This window comes from Poecilia reticulata, chromosome 1 (assembly GCF_904066995.2).
Source record: "Poecilia reticulata chromosome 1, P_reticulata-male-v2, whole genome shotgun sequence".
Taxonomy (NCBI): domain Eukaryota; kingdom Metazoa; phylum Chordata; class Actinopteri; order Cyprinodontiformes; family Poeciliidae; genus Poecilia; species Poecilia reticulata.
The window spans coordinates 8,716,048-8,735,452 of record NC_088830.1 but is presented as its reverse complement, the minus strand read 5'-3'; the positions used below and the strand labels follow the sequence as shown (position 1 = coordinate 8,735,452).

General features: G+C 38.7%; 1 protein-coding gene across 1 annotated transcript in view; it reads left to right on the top strand.

The window, feature by feature from the left end:
• Window positions 1-18,956, top strand: part of helz (helicase with zinc finger) — a 62,046-nt gene extending 43,090 nt beyond the window's left edge. The window contains exons 22-33 of the mRNA XM_081604851.1: window positions 718-901; window positions 1,686-1,914; window positions 2,785-3,076; window positions 6,559-6,604; window positions 9,293-9,480; window positions 9,587-9,791; window positions 9,897-9,983; window positions 10,085-10,585; window positions 11,332-11,587; window positions 11,731-12,364; window positions 13,581-13,824; window positions 14,235-18,956. Of these exons, the coding sequence (XP_081460977.1) occupies window positions 718-901; window positions 1,686-1,914; window positions 2,785-3,076; window positions 6,559-6,604; window positions 9,293-9,480; window positions 9,587-9,791; window positions 9,897-9,983; window positions 10,085-10,585; window positions 11,332-11,587; window positions 11,731-12,364; window positions 13,581-13,824; window positions 14,235-14,605 (3,237 nt within the window). The 3' untranslated portion in view covers window positions 14,606-18,956. The remainder of the gene's footprint in view (window positions 1-717; window positions 902-1,685; window positions 1,915-2,784; window positions 3,077-6,558; window positions 6,605-9,292; window positions 9,481-9,586; window positions 9,792-9,896; window positions 9,984-10,084; window positions 10,586-11,331; window positions 11,588-11,730; window positions 12,365-13,580; window positions 13,825-14,234) is intronic.
• Window positions 18,957-19,405: the final 449 nt, after the last annotated feature.

The window sequence follows — 19,405 nt, the reverse complement described above, 5'->3', positions numbered from 1 at the left end:
GCACATAAGGTTTAACAAGCATTTGTCATTTTAAATGTTCTACCCAGAACTCCTCCAGTGGTACAGTTTCAGCTTCATCTGGTTCAAATTCTGTTAAAGAATAAATAAATAAAAACTCCTATTAAGCAAATCACAAATTAATCAACAGATTAACCTTACAAATTATTGATAAGTCGAGTATAAAAGGCTGAGCTTTTCACATGTTGATGTTAGAAGTACTTTTTACCCGCAGATGCATCCTTTGCTAGAAATAATTAAGCGTTCACTAAAAAACTAAAAGAATATGTGATTGAAATTTAGGCAGTAAAATCTTTCTCTTCTTTAAAAAAATAAAATAAAATCATTTGTATTTTATCCGATTCTCATCTTGTATAAATGAAAAATCTGCAGAATGTGTAAAATTGTTTTAATGCAGTTAATCACAAGAATAATTGAAAGAATCACCAATTCCAAAACTAACGGAGCCTTATGTTTGTCTTTCAAACATCCACATTTTGGTCGGTTGAAGATGCTGTTTTCTCTCTACCGTTCGTGTTTAAACATAACAGCTTTAACATACATCTGCTTAGCTGTCTTTTTCCCTCTCTTTACAGTCTTATTCTGTTCATATTCAGCTAAAATAAATAACACAGAATTATTGTGTGAGCTGAAATATTTCAAGTCTCTTGTGGTGTTGAATTTGAAGCCCCGTTGCTGATGCCCCCGATCACTCCGTAGGTGTTTGAGATTGTGGAGCGGGTGGAGGAGCTGCGTAAGAAGTGGCCGGTGGCCTGGGGGAAGCTGGACGAGGGCAGCATCGGGGTGGTGTCGCCGTACGCCGACCAGGTTTTCCGCATTCGTGCCGAACTCCGAAAGAAAAGAATGCACGAGGTCAGCGTCGAAAGAGTGCTCAATGTCCAAGGTGAGCAAAACAAAAAGAGAAGTTTTAAATGACACAGAAAATTAGCCATGTTAAGTAGTCCGTGTACTAATCTTTACCTAAATGGTGTGGTAGTTTTCTTTCTCTAGATTTGTCAGAATTATTCAGTGAGTTCGCCGTTAAAAACAAAGCAGAAAAATAAAGAGAAGCTTTGGGTGAAAATGACAAATATGTCGTAAAACTTTATTCTTTACGGTATTTTATTCTGGTTTGTCAGTGGCTCCATCTTTCTTTGCAATCCTGAGACTTGGTGAGAATTGAGTTTCTTTTGCTTTTCTCTTTTGCTCTGGCTTGTGTTGCATCCAGCTGCTTTGTTCATGTCTCATTATTCACACCATTGAAGCAATGCGCAGCTTGCAGACAGGACGGAAAGTTTTCTTAGCACTTGGATTTTACATTTCTTGCACATATAATCTCTGTTTTATCAACAAGCTCTGGAGTTGGACAAATATTAGAGTATCATGTCAGTTTTTCTGCAAATGTGATCATGTTGTATTCTTTTTAATACAGCAACAAGCACTAGGGTAATATTACCAAATTTGACCCTTTATTGAATAATAGTGATGACTTTTTTTCTGATACATCTTGGCTAACATTTAAACCTGCTCTGTAGCTGAATTAATAACACAAGATTAAATGTTTTCTCTGTTGCTAAACCTAAATGTTTTATTGGATCCTGCTGGATTGATGCATTGCTGTAAAATAACCAATGTAATAATAGTAAAAAAAAAAAAATATATATATATATATATATATTATTTTTCAGGTAAACAGTTCCGGGTGCTGTTCCTCAGCACGGTGCGGACTCGGCATACCTGCAAGCACAAGCAGACGGCCATCAAACGCAAAGAGCAGCTGGTGGAGGATTCGACCGAGGACCTCGACTACGGCTTCCTGTCAAACTACAAGCTGCTCAACACGGCCATCACCAGAGCCCAGTCCCTGGTCGCAGTGGTGGGAGACCCCATAGCGCTCTGCTCTGTGGGACGCTGCAGGTAATCCCTTCAAATCTGACATTTGACAGATTTAACGCCCGTTATATTAAATGTAAGGTAAAAACTGATGCTCCTGCATAACAGACTAAATCTTACTGTAACATTGGTGTTAAAAGTGTAAATTACATTTTTGTTTAATTTTATTTAAAAAAATAGCTCATTTAATGTTTTTCCGTAATACGTCAAGCATTTGTTAACATAAAAAAATAGTACTTTTATTCATTTATTCCAAATGAATATTGTAATACTCTTAAAGAGATTGCAATACAGAGATTGTGTATTTGTTGAAAGATTAACTTTGGTCCTAATCTTCATAAAATCAAGACCATGATGAACAAGCCTGAGCATCCTTTTCTTCAGACTGTTATTCCACAACAAATCTTTGAAGAACATTGTGTTGCATTTAGTTTTCTTTTGGGGTTGGATAAAGTATTTTCGAATTGAATTAATTTTAATACAACAACGATTACATTTGGGATTAATCTGATTTATCTCAACTTGGATAAATTTGCTCCTTTACTTGGATATGGGCTGTAATTGATCCAACATGCTGCCGGCTCATTGTTTGAATCGATGTGGGCCCGCCTCCACAACCGTCTCCATAATGGCTGCGGTTTGCCAGCGCTAGTCAAAACAACATGTCAAGGATTTCACTGTCTGGATGTTGGCAAATGTCAGCCTATCAGCATCCAGCCAGTAAAATTGATGCGATTAGGAGGAGCGTGCCGTTTACACAGATTTCCAGCAACGAAAGGTCGAGGTCAGCGGCGCAGCGGAAACTTCGCTTTTAAAAACAGCAAACAGAAAGATGCTTTGATTTTTAACGTGCATTTAGAAGTGGCTTAATTTTCGTTCTTGGTTTCTTTCCAGAAAATTCTGGGAGCATTTCATCTCAATCTGCCACGAGAACTCCAGCCTGCACGGCATCACCTTCGAACAGATCAAGGCTCAGCTGGAGGCCCTGGAGCTCAAGAAGACGTACGTCCTCAACCCGCTGGCCCCGGAGTTCATCCCTCGGGCCCTCAGGCCCCTTCAGGGACACCAGTCTTCCTCACAGGGCCTTCATCCCCACCATCATCCTCATCCTCAGCACGGTCTGCCTGCCTCCAACAAGCAGGCTGCACAGCATCACCAACAGCAGCAGCAGCAGTCCCCTCCAAAGGTATTGAGTTTTTTCGTGGAAATCCTCACAGCTGGTAGAAAAAAGAAAAAGATCCAGCAACAGTTTCTATTGTTTATCTTAAAAGCTATAAATTACAACTTAATCCCTTTGGTTTCAGATTATACTATTAGTTATTGATGAAGTCATAGCGGTGATTTAGGATCTCAGCTATCAGAAGCAAAAACTTTAGGGAGAGTTCACTTTAACACACGTTGGACCAGTCTTTGGTTGTACTTTTATACTTAAAGTAGATTTAGTTTTACTTTAAAATATGTAAATGTTACAGGACAGTTTAATTTTTTTTTGTTTGTTTTTCTGTTAATATTTTTAGTAGAGAATTAGTGAGAAGTTGAGTGGTCTGCTACATTTTTCAGTTTTAGCGAACACCAAATTATCAGAAACTTTTTTTTTAGTCTTAAATGCCCAAGCCCTACCAGGTGAACAACTCTCTTCAGTCTGGATGTTGTTATTTAAAAACGGGTTTTATGTCAGTATCAGGAAGGTTTTTTTTAAACTGATGTCAGATGTAAGAATCAATATCGAGACTTGCCTCCAATTTGTCCAGACTATGAGAGAGAGCAAGATGTTGATCAAATAACAGGAAGACTGAGAGCAGCACATTCTTTTGAGCTTTAAACTATCATAGAACATAGAAATATTGGAGTTTTAGGTAATTGTCTATGTTCTCTATATGGAGTTACTACACTGAAACCACTGTTGGATGCTAAATAATAATAAAAGTGTGTTTTTAGTTTAGAGCTTCAGAAGTATCACAGAGTTTTCTTTAACGTAGAGAATAACGTCATCTCTGGTTCTAACATCAATATTTTAGAACTGCTAAAGGCAAAACATATTTCCAATGTGATTCTTAAAAATAAATCAGAACTGCCTGAAATTTGCATAAACAAACCTTTACCAAAACAACAACAACAACAAATAAAAAGGTTGGAGAATCGATGAAATTCTAAGCAGTTCAGCTTTATTGTTTCACTTTTGCACAATTTTATGCAAAACTGCAGCAGAGCCCCTGCTGGGTTTTCTTCTCCGACTCTCAAACTAAAAGGCAGATTTATAAATTGATTTTGTTTTTGGATATTTTAAACCAAAATCTGAAAAATAAATGAATAAATAAACATTTCTTTTATGTGTAGTTTAATCTGGAAAATATTGTAAGACTAGTTAGATATTTGGTCATATTTTTATGCTTTAGCAAATCAGCAAAGAAATTACCATAATAATGCAACTTCTTGCAAATAGAAAAAGAAAAATTCTCTACGCTTTCTGAAGGTGGGAAACAAATTACAAATCTGCTAAAAAGTCCATGTAATTTTCACCACAGGAAATGATTTTATGATTACCAATTTGTCAGCCAGGAATGAAGAAAAAAAAAAAAAATCAGACTGGAAATCAGCGATGTGTTCCACATAAGGTTCTCTTATTAGATTGTTTGGCTGGGTTTAAATCGTCTTTGTGTGGCTGTCTGCTCTCTCCGCCTGCCCTGAGGTAAAGGTTAACGAAATCAGCAGAGCTGCCAACCTGCTGCCATCACCCACTGGGCCTAATGAGCCCCGGCTCCGGCAGCCAGCTTTAGGGATAAACACACACTTCCGCTCTGCTCTTCCCTCCCTGCGCTGCTCACTTCACAGCTCTCAGAGACACGGAGCTGCCTGTGAGAAAACTACAGAGCGGACGCTTTCTGTCATCGCACCGTGAACATTTAACAACCAGGGCATTCAGATTGCATCGAATTTAATACAAGTTATTCTCCAACGTTTTAAAAATGTCCATCTGTCTTGTATTACTTAAAAACATCGGCTTTTCAAGAACCAGGTTGTAACTTTTGTTTGTGTAGGTCTTATTATAATTTTGCGGCCAATTTTCTGTCTGAACCTTTTTTTTTTAAATGTCCGGTTAATATTTATTTTTAATGATTTGGATATCACTTGGGGAAAAAAATCTAAATTAAAAAGATGTAATTCTTGCAAGTTATTCGTGTTAAAAACCACATCACACTCATGTCTGCCACAATAAATCAATTAATCGCATGATAAATTAAAAGAAACTCAATAATTTTTATTTGCTTGATTTTTCTCTTCTCTCTTTTTACCAAAAACTGAATGAAAAAACTCTTCAGTTCTTTTGTCTCAAATAGAGACAAAAGAACTCTATTTTGTCTCTATTTGTTGTTTGTTTTCTTGATTTATTTTGAATATTTAAAATGTCTTCCAGTTCCAGTGTTTAAATGTTTGTTACAATTTAAAGTTTATTGATACTTGACTATGTGTTCTTACTTTATTATGCCATTATTACTATTATATTACTTGAAAATGGCATCAAAACAACTAATATTTATTTCAATAAATTCTGGGACAATTTACCTTTAAAGAAAATGTGTTATTATAACAGGCCTAATCATACTCTAAATGTAAATAATAAAAAAAACGGTTGCTGTAAAACAGGTTTTGTGTGATATTGCTGTAAAACAGATATGGCATTTTAAACTAACATTTAGCTTCTCATATTAGCATTTCATGTCATCCGTAGAACATGGTCTGTCCTTACCTTAACCTCTTAAAATCGATGCATTCTACATGTTCAGAGATGGCTGTAGAAAGCTAAAAAATAAGACTTGTACTCAGCTCTGACTTCCCGTTATCTCCTGAAAGTGTTCCCCTCTCGTATTGAATGAATGAAAGTTGGAGATTTCCCAACATGTTAGTTTCTTTTCTTTTTCTGGCTTCATTTTAAACACCTTACCGTTAACAAAAATGGCTAACTTTATTGCCTGTACACAACTTCACAGACTATAACATTCCTTTGATATAATGGTGAAAAAAACAAGGATTACAATATGACAAAAGGAAAAAAAATACTCATTGGGTCAATATGGGAGAGTGCTGTTACCATGGCCACCTGGAAGGCGTGGTGCGTTTTAGGAGATCATATTGTGGAGTTTCTAAGCGGTCAGTAGTGCCGATCATGGTACTATCAATTGTTTAAATGGTGGGAAGGTTACATAAAGTTGAAATTGTGAGTAAGGGTGCACCGATGGCCCATTTCTTGGCACCAGTTTCGTCAGTCTTGGGTGATTGATTGATACTTGAACATGGAACCGGTCTTATCCACCGATCTTATCTATCTCCACAAAGACCTTAAAATCAGCTACTGTCCCTTTTTGCTCTAACCAATGGTCACCCAACAAAATGTAGCAACTTTGTTTCTATATTTGGCAACCTTTCAGACTTTAAAAAATAAATAAAAATCAACATCAACCAAAATCAGAATCGGTAGGTCAGGCTTTTTAAAGATTGGTAATTGGCCAGAAATCTTCAGTTGGTGCACTTCTGGTTGTGACCACTCTTTATTAGACACTCAGAACCATAAGGTAACTAATCTGCTTTTCTGTGTCATTTTACTGTCGCTGTACTCCTGCTGTCCTAAGTAACTGTGGTTTCATAACTAATTGCTTTGCTTTCCTGTAGGGGAAACAGGCGAACCACACAGAGCACCTCCCACCTGATGGATACGGTGAGTATCAAATGCCCGTGTGTTGTTAATATTACCGAACTGTGTATATTTGTAATGAATGGTCCGTTTAGGTTTATTTGGGATTTGTACCTGCCCGCATGCCGTTTTTATTGGCAAAGAAAATAGTCAAGAACAACAAACATGCAATTAGATCATTTCCCTCTAAATGAACCCAGCGTGGGCTCTCTGATGCAGCAGCCCAGATGGATACACACAGGCCTGAGGCTGCTGACACCATCAGAGCGAAGCAGCCAACAACACAATAATCTTCCTAGGGAACCACAATAAGTTTGTCAGCAGGCTGCACTAGTCTTTTAGACTTCTAAATAGGCCTGTCGCGATGAACAATAAATCAATTAATCGCGCGATAAATTAAACCTATCGACCTCATTTTAATTATCGGCTTTATCGTCTCTTCCTGCCTTTTTTTCCTTCTATTGATGACACTGAATGAAAAAAGGCTCACCTCCGGTGCTCTGCAATGACCCTCCCTTCCTCAGTGTAATGTTCAGTGCACACTACATGAGTTGTTGGCCCATTTTCAAAACCTGAGAGACAGATTAGCCGACAGAAATCCTAGGTATAACGATTCGATTGGGTTCGATCGTGCCATGTGGTGTCCAGCCACATGGGCACAAAATGATGCCATGAGTCCAGTTAAGGACCAGGCATTAATCAATGCTTTACTAGAATCTACCTGTGATGCATGTGGCTAGAGTCAGCGTAAAGTCCTGACCGAATGAAAATCATTGTAACCTATTTATGTCACGTTAACGAAGAACAGCTGAAAACTTACCGGGTTTATCAACTGAGGGAGCAATTTGGCTCCAACTCCTCTCCTTATCATTTCTATATTCTTAGCACGAAATGTTAAATAAATGTTAATGTTGTTTCTAAATATCATCTCCGATGTCCGCTGGACTTTGTGTTGCGCCGTCAGCTGTTTGGGATTCCCCTCATAATTTCCCTTCAGAAAGCACGGAGGAGAATCCGCGCTTTCTGATTGGCTACCTGTCACATTTAGCGTTAAGCTCCCAGTCGGGGAAAACCCCTGATATAGATCGGAACGGCCACGACGATCTACAGTAACACACCGCACAATACAGGATGATCGGTTATGAAATCACCAGCGACAATCTTAGATCGGCCAACGTACTAAGATTTTCGTAAAGAGAAAATAGGGCCAAAAAAATCGTGTTGTATGAACTACTGCATTAGATAGTGGGATGTGCTCATCTTCTCTATTTAAATCTAGAGATTACTGAATGGCAATACAGACTTCATAATTTGCACTCTTTTGATTGGATGCAGTATTTATTTCCACTTTGGCTTTATGTTTAGTTTTTATTCAAGTATGTTTTTTGTTAGTGGAGACTGAGAATCCATTTTATTTTTGTTTTTGGTTGTTTTGTTTGTTTAGTTTATTAGTTCCAGTGTTGTGTTCTTTTGAAAATAAAGTGCATCTATCTATGGCAGGAAATCACGTGCTCATTTCCATTAAATCAGTGTTAAAAGGTCTTGAAACAATATTATCGTTTATCGCAATAATTTTTTTGACAATTAATTATCCAGCAAAATTTGTTATCGTGACAGGCCTACTTCTAAAAACCAATCTGTGAAAGTCTAAAATCTGACTCCGTGTAGGGAATGAGGCTGGTTGCATTTTGAAGGTCAAGGTGCTGCTGCTGCTCATGAGCGTAGGGGGAAGAAAATGAAGTTAGAAAACAATTTTTGCTATGATTAAAATCTTTGCATTGGCAAACTTCATTTCTTTGTTCTGTCGTAAGAATGTCGTCTGTCCCACTTTACATCTGTCCTTCCATCTATTTTGGCCATGTGGCTTAAAAATAAAATTTTTCATACCGGACCTGATTTCCGATTTTAATCGACTTCTTTCTCACAAAACAGATTTTAAAAAATGGTAGAAAATATTTTCAAAAAGTGGCTTTTATTGTCCCACCTATGAGTTGCACAATGGAGCATTAGGACCAGGTTACAGGATTTAAATGTTATGTTTTATAACATTCCTCATTTTAATTTTTCATTATTTTGTGTTCCATTTGTCTCAAAATGACTACTTCATTTTCCTAATTTTATGACTTTATTTTTGTAATATTAAAACTTTATTTGGCATTATTGCTATATGACTTTATTCTTGTTATATTATGACTTTATTCTCGAAATTAAGAAAAAGAAAATCTGGTCCTAATTTTCCATCGTAGTATCAACTTGAATTCAAAGTCCAAACAAACAGAAACTGTAAACATGCTTGTCAAACAAGATGGCAGCCAAAAAGCGTGCTGACATCACGCTGAACTGTGGAAACCAAAAGAGTGCATTGGTGAAAAAATAACCCAATTTTCCAAAAATGTAATCGTAATTGTTCAATTCGATGAAATTGATTTCTATCTATTGGATCCTTTCTCTAATCCATCCATTTATCCCGTCTGTTTTTTTTTTTGTAGATTTTGCATTTAATGTTTGATCTAGACAGAAATCTCTACTTTACATTTGTATTATTTATGTCTTTAGATTTTTTTTAAACCACTAAATTGACCAGAAAACCTCAACGAATCTACTTCTAGAAAAGTTTGTAGTTTGAAAAATGGCCATTGTCATTAAAGGAAGTCCATTCAAGTGTATTTCTTTTTATTTAATTGTATTCCTTTGTCACCCTTCACATTTTAGTGCAATCCAGCCCTGCTGTGTTGATGGGAAACCCCATCCGAGCCTTCACGCCCCCTCTGGGTGCCGCGCCGGCCGGCATAGGGAAGTCGCCCAGCCCCGTGCAGCGCATCGACCCGCACACCGGAGCCAGCATCCTCTACGTACCAGCTATGTACGGAGGAAATGTGGTCATGCCCATGCCTCTGTCGGTACGTTTCCCCCCAATAACCTGAAATGGTCATCTGCTCCCTCACTGCATTGCAGTGCACCAGCAAAAAATCTCTTTGATCGGTGATTTAGTGTTGTCGTCCTTAGTTGCCCTGGCCAGGTTACCAGAACCGCTTTGCTGTGGACCCTCGCATCATGAGCCACCCGGCGGCCATGGCCTACAACTTAAACCTGCTTCAGCCGCAGAACCGAGGCTCTCCCATCCCTTATAGCGGCGTCGCCCACCCCTCTCCTTTAGGACTGGCCCAGCTCAGCCCAGAGAAGGACCTGCAGGCCGACCTCATCAGGAACGGTCTGCTTCTCTTGTGCTTAAACTTCAGACCAATCAGCTGCCGCTGCAAATAAACTGTAAACGAGAAACACTTGAGTTGACTGAAGGTTATGTTGTGACTTCTAGGTAAAGTAGACGGATGCACAAAGGTCGAACAGACGCGTCTTCAGACGCCAGAGAGGAAAAACGCAGACATAAGGGAAAAACAGGCAGGTTTACCCATTAGTCGATTAAAGTGCATTTATGTTTTGTGAAAGCTCCTTTATTATTACGCTTATGTTAAAGTCCATTTTTGTGTGTTTTTGTTCAGGGAGACTTAGACATCAGTCAAAGTCGAAGTTTAGATTCCCAACCAGAGGGTCTGGTTGGCTTTCCGAACGCTCTGCTTCACCGAAAAGACCCTTCATCTACCCAAAGATCCCTCAACTACCACCTGGCACCGCCCAGCCCAGCTTTTCCTCCGCACCCAGCCGGCGGAAGAACCTTCCCCCAACAGTACCCCGTTCCTAGACTTCCCTACCGGGTCGGCCAGCCTCCACATCCAGGGATGCCCCAACAGAATCAGCAGCAACAGCTCAGTCCTGCCTTCACCGGTGGAAGCCACGCTTCCTTCTTCAGCGGCTCCGTGGCCGCTCACCGATCCGTGCAGTCACCCACCGTGGACGGGGCGGAGTCTTCGGGGGCCGAGGAGATGAGCGGCACCGTTAGGACTCACATGGGCCACCAGGGGGCGCAACACCCAGGCCTGCCACAGCACAACAGGGTCAGCAACTTTGGGGAGGATGGACAGGATGGGAGTCTGGTGGACGGTTTAGGTGGGTTAAAAAAAAATGCTTTCATGTCAGTGAGAAAACGTGAAATGCTTGTGCATCGAAAGTGGTAGAATGCTAATATAATAAGTGAAAAAAACTACCATGTGACTGGCTTGGTCAAATCTCAGGCAAAAACAAAATAGTGCATTAGGAAAAACAATAGATGCAACACTCGAGGCGAAAAATAAAATATTTGACCATTTCAAGTCACTTAAGTATCAAATCTAAAATGTATGCATGTAAAATTAAGGCCTTTAAATATCGTATGTGAATTTAAAGAAATCTAAGATGCAAAAGTTTGATGTCTGTGCAAGTATACACCTGCTGCCTAGCTAGTTAGCTGGAGCTAAGTTGAAGCTAAAACTAGGCCATTGGATGAGTTCTGGGTGGAACATGTTTACAGACAAATGGTTTTTTTTAAATCTTAAATACAAATGTATATATTTCTGTACAGTTTTGGCTTCATTACTGCTCTGAGTATGAAGTTCTTCTAGCAAACTGCCTTCTTTCTAAGTCTGTATACTCCAGTTAACGATTAATCGATTACTAAATTAGTTGACTACTATTATAACGATCAACTAATCACTTAAAATTTGATTAATCGTTTAATTCCTTGTTTGAGTAAGATGTGATTGGCCTTTTTACTAATGTATTGATTTGAAATGCAAATAAGTAAATGATTAAAATTCACTGAGTCAGTGCTTTTCAAATGATAACATTAACCAATCCCACATTTTTTAACCTTTCAGACCTCCAGAGTCCCCTGACTTTAGAAGCGCTGAGCCAGCAGCAGCAGGCGGCCAGACTGGGCCAGTGGGGGGAAGCAGCAGGCCCCTTCCTCCAGGGCAGTGTTGCCTTTCCTCTGCCCCAGCAGCTCGCCCACCTCGCTCAATCTGGCATGGCTCGCTTTCCCCCTCAGCTGCTCCGGGCTGCTACCTGGGGGCTTAGTGCCAATATGGACGACGAAGCCGTTTCCTCTGCCACCGCGGGTCCGACATGCTCCAGGTTAGCCTTAGTCTAAAAAGTGTTTTTTCTTCTTTTTTTTTTTTTAAGTGTTAATCATTTGAAATATCGTGTTTGTGTTGGATTGGACACAATCCTGAAGTCAAATTTCAAATAAAAAAAAAAGTCTGTCACGTTGCTTTAAGGTACCCGGGCCTTTTGCGAGAGATGCCCCCCCAGGAGCAGCCGGAACCGCGGGAAGCGACCGAACTGCAGCCGCCGCCTCAGTCCCGCCTGCTCCAGTATCGACAGTCCCAGACCCGTGCCTCCGGCGAGCCCTCGTCCTCCTTAGCCCCCCTGTCCAATCACGCTGGCCCCTTCCCTGCAGGACTGTACTCCCACGAAAGCGGCCGGAACCTCCTCAACGAAAACCTTCTCAACAACCCGACTCTGCAGCAGCAGCAGCAGCACCCGGGGAACCCACTGTACAACGCTGGCAGCTACCCGAATCAGCCACCAGCGCAGTCCGGTGGCAGCAGCCCCCCACCATCGAACGTGAAGTATCTCCTGCAGGAAGCGCAGTGGTCCCACGGCGGAGCGGCGTCAGTGTCCCAGCAGAACCACCTCCTAGGGAACCAGAGCCATAGCCTTCTGTACGGACTGCCCCTGATGGCTCACCCCAGCAGGCCGGAGCAAGTGCTGATGCAACTACACCACCAGCAGCAACAGCAGCAGCAGCAACACCATCAACAGCAACAAAATCAAGGCCCGGACTCTGAGTCCTACCACCCTCTGTCCCCTAGAACATCAGCAGCCGCAGCCCTGCACAGCGTAGACGAGGTACGCCTGCTTACTTTGTCGTTTTGCACCGATCCACTTACTGTTTCTTCCCCATTCCGAAGTCTGAGGTTTAGTAACAGCCGACACCGATTCAGAAAAACCGGGATCAATTGACTTATAACGTTTCTTTTTTAAAAATTTTTAATATTTTTTATTAAAACAAAACAGCCACATCTCTGAACATGTTATCATTGCTGTTTGTTATACGAGATAAAAATGACATCATTTCCCTTAATATAAATCTAATTTCCGTCATGATTTAGTTCTTAAATTTTTTCATAATGGTTTTTTTAAGGTCTTGAAAGGTTTTGTGCTTAATACCTGAAGAAACCCTGAATTTTATTAAAAAGCTTTAAAAGAAGAGAAAAGCAAACTCGGCTCCAGCAAGTCTTTGTTCTTGGATTTGTTCAGGTTTACTGAATACCTTGAATAAATTGTCGTTCCAAATTTTATAATTTAGCTTCACTATTATACCAAAAACAGGAAGCGTTCTTCTCTTTCTTCATTTTACCCTCATCCTTTGTTTTTTTTGTTGTTGTTTTTTTTTTACTTTCTTTTATTACTACATCTTTGAGGTGCAGAAGGAAAGCGATTCCTTTTTTAATTGCTGTTGCTGTAATAATTTTCTTTCTGGGTTTTCCGTTTCTTTTAGAAATGCACCGATTCACCTTTCATTGGATAATTCTGCATCAAATAAAACACTTAAAACCTTGGTGAAACATAAAAATAACACAACTTAATTTTTTTTTTTAGTCGGAGCAATTAGGAGTAAAACAGCCAAATTAAAATTAAATAAATTAAAATCTTGACTACCTTGGTCAAATGTAAAAGTAAAACTACAACAAACCTTCTTTCAATTTTTTTTTCAGAAAGTTATTTTAGGGATTCTAAATATGATGTAAAATAAATAATAAATTATGGCGTCATTCAGACAACAAAGTTAGAATCTGACTGAATAGAACCGCCCAAATGGAACAGGCACATTGTCACTAGTATCCAATCTAGAATTTTTTTTTTTCGTTTTTTTTTTTATTAGAATATCCGGACCAGTAGACATTAATACAGGATCGGTGCATCTATACATGTTCCTCCCCTCTTTAAATAAGCTGCCTGGCTGTGGATTCTAGATGAAATCTCCCGTCAGTGTCGTGTTGAAGCCGAGTCCAGGCAGATAAATATAACCTTCCTGCTCCTCCACCCTTCCTTTCCCTCGCAGTATGAACCGAGAGGTCCGGGCCGGCCCCTCTATCAGCGCCGCATCTCCTCCAGCTACCCGGATGAATCATCTCCAGCCCATCCCTGTCATCCCGAGCCCCAGGATCACCCGCAGCAACCGCACGGCTCCTACAGCTACCCCCCCCACGACCACCTCTGGCCCAGCAACGGCGGGGGTCCCGGTCCATTCCAGAACATTCCATGCAACGGAGCCAGCAAACTAGTTCAGCATCGTGAGCTTCTAGGTGGGCGTGTGTGTGTGTGTGCGCGTGCGCTTGTTTCTAATACCTTGTGGGGACCATTTTCCTGACACTACGTTTGAATTCCTGATTTCGTTACCAATGCAAGTTTTGTTTTCTGAGCTTGAAAAGTCAAAAATTTACAAAACGGGAAATAAATGGTCTAAAATTGAGATTAAAATCAGAAATTTTCTATTAAAAAAAATCTAAAAATTTTTGACTTTTGAAACTCAGAAATTCCCAAATTTTCTGACTAGAAATCTTCAGAGATTAATCTCAACATGTCAGTTTTTTGCCGTAAATTTACTCCTCCTTTTTGTACCTACAAATGACCATGATACATTGTCGTAGATTTCAGTTCTTGATTTCATTAGCACCGTAAGTTTTTATTATCGTTTACCTTCTCCCTCCTGCAGCTTCAAAAGTCCATCGTCAGACGGACGAGCAGGTGAAGGCGGAACCGGCCGGCACTCAGCAGCAGCAGGCGCATCCACACAACCTCAACTCCCTTCAGCACCAGTTTCCTCCTCTGATGCCCAATAAGAAGCAGCAGCCACCACCGCCGCCGCCGCCGCCACCACAGCCCCCGACAGAGCCCACCCAGGGGGCTCCCAATTTAGTAAAGCCGCCCACCATGTCGTACGCGAGCGCCCTCCGAGCGCCTCCCAAACCGAGAGCCGTTCGACCCGAGCAGGCGAAGAAGAACAGCGACCCGCTGTCCCTCCTGCAGGAGCTGAGCATCGGAAGCTCAAACGGTAGCAATGGTTATTATTCTTACTTTAAATGAGAGCCGACTCTCACGTAGTAAGTAAAGCGGAACAACAAAAAAAGAAAAAGGAAAAAAAAAATTGTAAAAGTTTTGTAAAATTTCAACAAAAAAAAAATATAGTGGAAAGTGCATTTTAAAGAATTGTTTGTAATGGTAGATTTTAGATTTTTCTTTTTTTGATTCTTTTCTCTTTTATTTTAACTTCAGATTCTTTTCTCTCCTGACATATCTGTGAAGAAAGTCAGTATATATATAGCAAATGCATTACTGGTATATATATACATACTCATTATGTATATATGAATATATACTTATATTATCTACACTTGTACATGTACGTAATGCTTAGAAAACAAAAATACAAAAAAATCAAATAAAATGAAAGATCAATAAAAAAAAAACCCGACTTATTTGACCATTTAGCTATCTGCTTAGTTTTCCTGCTTTAGTTGGTCTCTTTAAATACATTTTTAGTTCTTCTTTTTTCTAACTCCTGTTTTTTTTTTAAACAACCATTTGGTTTTAAAGTGAACACTGACAGTTCACACCACTGCAGTTTGTTGTATTGCATGAAAGCTAAGTGGTCGACTGAGTGAAACCGAAAGGAACAGTGTATAGAAGTAGATACATTTTTCCTCTAATCTGTACAGAAAAAGAAAATAAAAGACTGAACTGTATTCCACACAAAAAAAAAATCATATTAGTATTTGCATTATGAGGGGGGTTTTTTTGGTTGTTTTGTTTTCAGTTTTTTTTTTCTTTTCAGTTTAGTCATCATTAACTTAATCTGGTGATTTAGTGATAAATGTGATTATTTATAGAAAAAAAAACAAACAAAAAAAAAGCAACTTTTCGCCAAGATCTCACCGGGGGAAGTACAGTGTGCAGACGTCAGGACAGCTTTCATTCCTCAACCGCAACATGTTTCTTTAGGCGACAACATGAACTGCTCTGCTTCGATTTATTTTACTTTTTTTTTTCTTTTTAAGGTAATCTTTTAAATGTAAAATCGTTTCCCTGCTTTTGCTCAACCTTCGATTTGGATTTTGTGTTACGTGGTTTGGAATAATCTGATGGTCTGTGTAAGTGAACTGAGAGTTGTTAAAATGTGTATCGTGGGATCATTACTTCCAGTCAGATGTTTTTGAACAACAACAAAAAAATACTTTAGGAGTAAAGCCCTGGAAAACAAAATCGGAAAATATCGCATCCAAAAAACAAAACAAAAAAAACGAAGACACTGCCGCAGCCATTGACCACAGTTTGAAATGTTGTACATAATTTTTTTAATATTTGGATTTGGGGTGGTCTTAAAGGCATGAAGAAAATCTGTAGCATTTAAATTTTTTTTTGCTTATGGAAAAGTAGATGATTTTAGTAACATTTTACAAATGTGTCTCCATTTTATTCATTGCTTTAATAAAAAAAAAGTATAAACAGCTACTTCAGAAATCATAAAACTTCTATTTAAATATTTTATCTTTGTTTCTTTCACAACAAATGTTAAATAAACACAGCACTGCTAGCTAAAGTTTTACTGCTAGCTAAACTTCAGCTAGCAGTTTCACTTCTAGCTAAAGTTTCACTACTTTAGCTAGCAGTTAAGATGCTACCTAAACTTAAGCTAGTAGTTTCACTTCTAGCTAAAGTTTCACTACTTTAGCTAGCAGTTAAGATGCTACCTAAACTTAAGCTAGTAGTTTCACTGGCTGAAGTTTGTTTGGCTACAAGTTTTATGAACAAAACATTTCTAAAGTTAATGTCAACTATTAATTTTTGTAAAAGCAAAATTATTGCTGTAAAATATTTAGGCAATACTTGAACAGGCATTGGGTGGTATGCAGTGGTTTTAGTGCATAATTAAATTCAATGTAGAAATATACAATATGATCTAATTATTTATATTTTTAACAGAAAAACAGCAGTTTCTACCGCTGTTACAGTAATGTATTGATTCTTACAGGCATAAAAATGCTTTTATTCCCCACCATTTTATACTCCCCCCACCCGCCTGTGCTGTGAATGCATTGATATTACCTGCTTAATGAGTTGAACTGTCTGCCACAATAGGGAACTTATTAAAAGGACTTTACGTTTTAAGAGCAGTTTAATGGAACATCTTAGCATTTTTAAACCAGAACCATTACTTTAATATCAGGAACTGCCTAATTGATGAGTCCAGTTTTTAACTTTTGCATTTGCTTAAAAATTTCCGTCCCCAAATTTTTTATTTTTTTTTACCAAACCCTGAGAAACGAGAGCAGCTTCGTTTAGCAGATTCTTTTCCTATAGTTTCCAGAAGGTCATTTTAAGTTTTTGTTTTGTTAGAGGATTCTGTTATTTTGAGGAAGAAATATGCTTTCCAAGCTTGAGTTTTACTTCACTGCAATACAAAAATGTATTTTTTCTTGACCTCCCCTCCTAAAAAGAGAGAGGGAGGTGGATAGTTTGTTCAAAAACCTTTGACTGTTGGTATGTTTGTTTTTAAGATCTGCATAATTGAACAGGAATGGTGATGTTATGGAAGTCATGATTTACATTTAAAAAAATCCCAGAGATGGCCCACTTCTTTGATTTAATCGGATTTGTAAATCACTGCTCCAGCAGCTGATCGATGCTCTTCTGAAAATGACTTTGATCTTTCTTCCTGCTCGCTCTTGAAAACCGCACCATAGGGGGAATCTTTGAGTTTATTTCCAATTTGAGTCGCTGGTTTTCCTGCAAACTGATAAATTTAACAAATTTATTCACTGGTAATTGTGGCTTTATATTATTGCAGTTGGTCTCTGATGTTTTTCTTTAAAAAATAAAAAATAAAAAAAAAAAGCCTTACAGCCAGAAACGAAGATGTTTTAAATGTTGAGCTCCGTATCCTTTTCTTTTCAAGTTTTGACATTTTAAATGACACGATCCTGATTTTTTTTTTTTTATTATTTTTAATTTAGTAGATAAAGACGTACTTGTAAATATACATTTTGTATGTATTTACAAATGAGAACTTTGGGAGCGCCTCGATTTTGTAGAAGCTGATCAATGAAGAGGTATGCCCTTTTTAATTATGCAAATTCACAAAAAATAAAAAAAGAGAAAATCTAGAAACGGTAGTTGCATCACCTTGTAACTTTGTAGGTTTTTCTTTTAGTTTTTCCTTATTTGTTTGATTTTTTTTTTTTAAGAAGCTGTCCGGCTCGTTTAGCAGAGGGGAATTTCTGTTGCGCCTTTTTAAGACGACCTAATTTACTGTACAATATGTATTTTTTTAAGTCTACCTTGCTGGATTCGTCCGGTCATGTTTTCTCACCACAGCTGTACAACAATCAACACCTGGATTCATTCTTCAATGTTTAGTCTGTTTTTTCGTTGGTTTTTTTGCTGCTTTTATTGCATGTTGCGATGACCTTGTTGGGTTTTGATCCCCCGTTTCTATCGGTTTGTAATGATTTCTGGATGAAAAACGGTAAAGAAGAAAAAAAAAAAACACGTTTTTTGTTTTCAACCTGCAGAGTTAAATTTCTGGTATTTTTATTTGACGTGTGCAAATAACTTGTGACATTATACATAAAACTGTTACTTTTACTAATGTGTCGATCAAAAAAAATTGAATGGTCGTATATGTTTCCCCCCCTTCCTTTTTCTTCCTCCTCCTGCAGTTTGAAGGGCTAAAGCTGAGGTTGCTCCCTGGGGATCGTGCGGGGAGTCCGTTTTTTTATTTTTCTCTCTCTCTTTTGTTTAAAGTCGTTGGCTAATCTCTAAAGTTGTGCAATACTAAAATTTCACCGCTTTTTTTTTTTTTTTAAAGCTACAGTTCTATTTATTAAGACAGAAGAGATTGAGCCAAAGACATTTTAAAGGGATTTTGTTAGCGATTTTTTTTTGTTACCTGGTTTCTAATATTTCAGTTCTTTGCTCTGTGTGTACCTCGTTAGCAAGATGAAGTAATCTGAGTTGGATTTGAAAGCTCCCAACATTACACCACATTTCATGGTATGTCCTAGATGTGAAACCAGCTGTAAAGTGTGAGTGTGAGTGGCTCACAATTAAAAAAAACTATTTAAAAAAAAGAGAAAATTTAAGGGAGCAACCTTTTGCCCGGCCAGTAGAGAGCACTGTGTTCAGCCTCCTATAAGCGCCGTCTCCTCCTGTTATCCGTTGGCCCTCCCCTCTTCTCCCCCCCCCCCACTGCAGTGAATCAATGGCGCACCTGTTCCTCCCTGCTTTCCAGTCCCCATCGGTTTCTCCCTCGTGGGTTCAAAGTAATGAATATTCATTTCAACTGGTGGTTGTTATGAGAACTGATTTAGGCTGTGTTTTAAAGGTTTTCTTTTCTTTTTTTAATTGTTTCTCTATTAAAGTGTTTTTATTGAAACTGCTCGAGTTTTCTCTCTTTTTTCCTTCCCACTCTTTCTGTGCGGAACGAGGCGACATAAAGGCACCTTTGTGCTCGAGTTGTGAGAGACATAAAGCTCTTTGGGATACTGAAAATCTGACAAAGTGTACATCCAGTAGTAGTCTAGCTTTGCCACAAGTGTTCAAACAAAAGTAAAATAGTGCATATAACTTTTCTACTGAATTTATAATCTAAACCAGGGTTCAAGATCTCTAAAAAACACATTCCTGTTTACAGTTTAAATTGAACTTTTGGCCAACTCATTTCTTAAAGGGGCGGTATTATGCGTTTTCCAGGCACATAAGTGTTATTTTGTAGCACAATCAAGTAACTGTTGCCTTTACAGTTGTTATAGAAGTGTTGTATATATCAAATATGACTTGAAAGAAATTTCACTTTGTAATTAAATTCCTTGAAATTGGGCCTCTGTC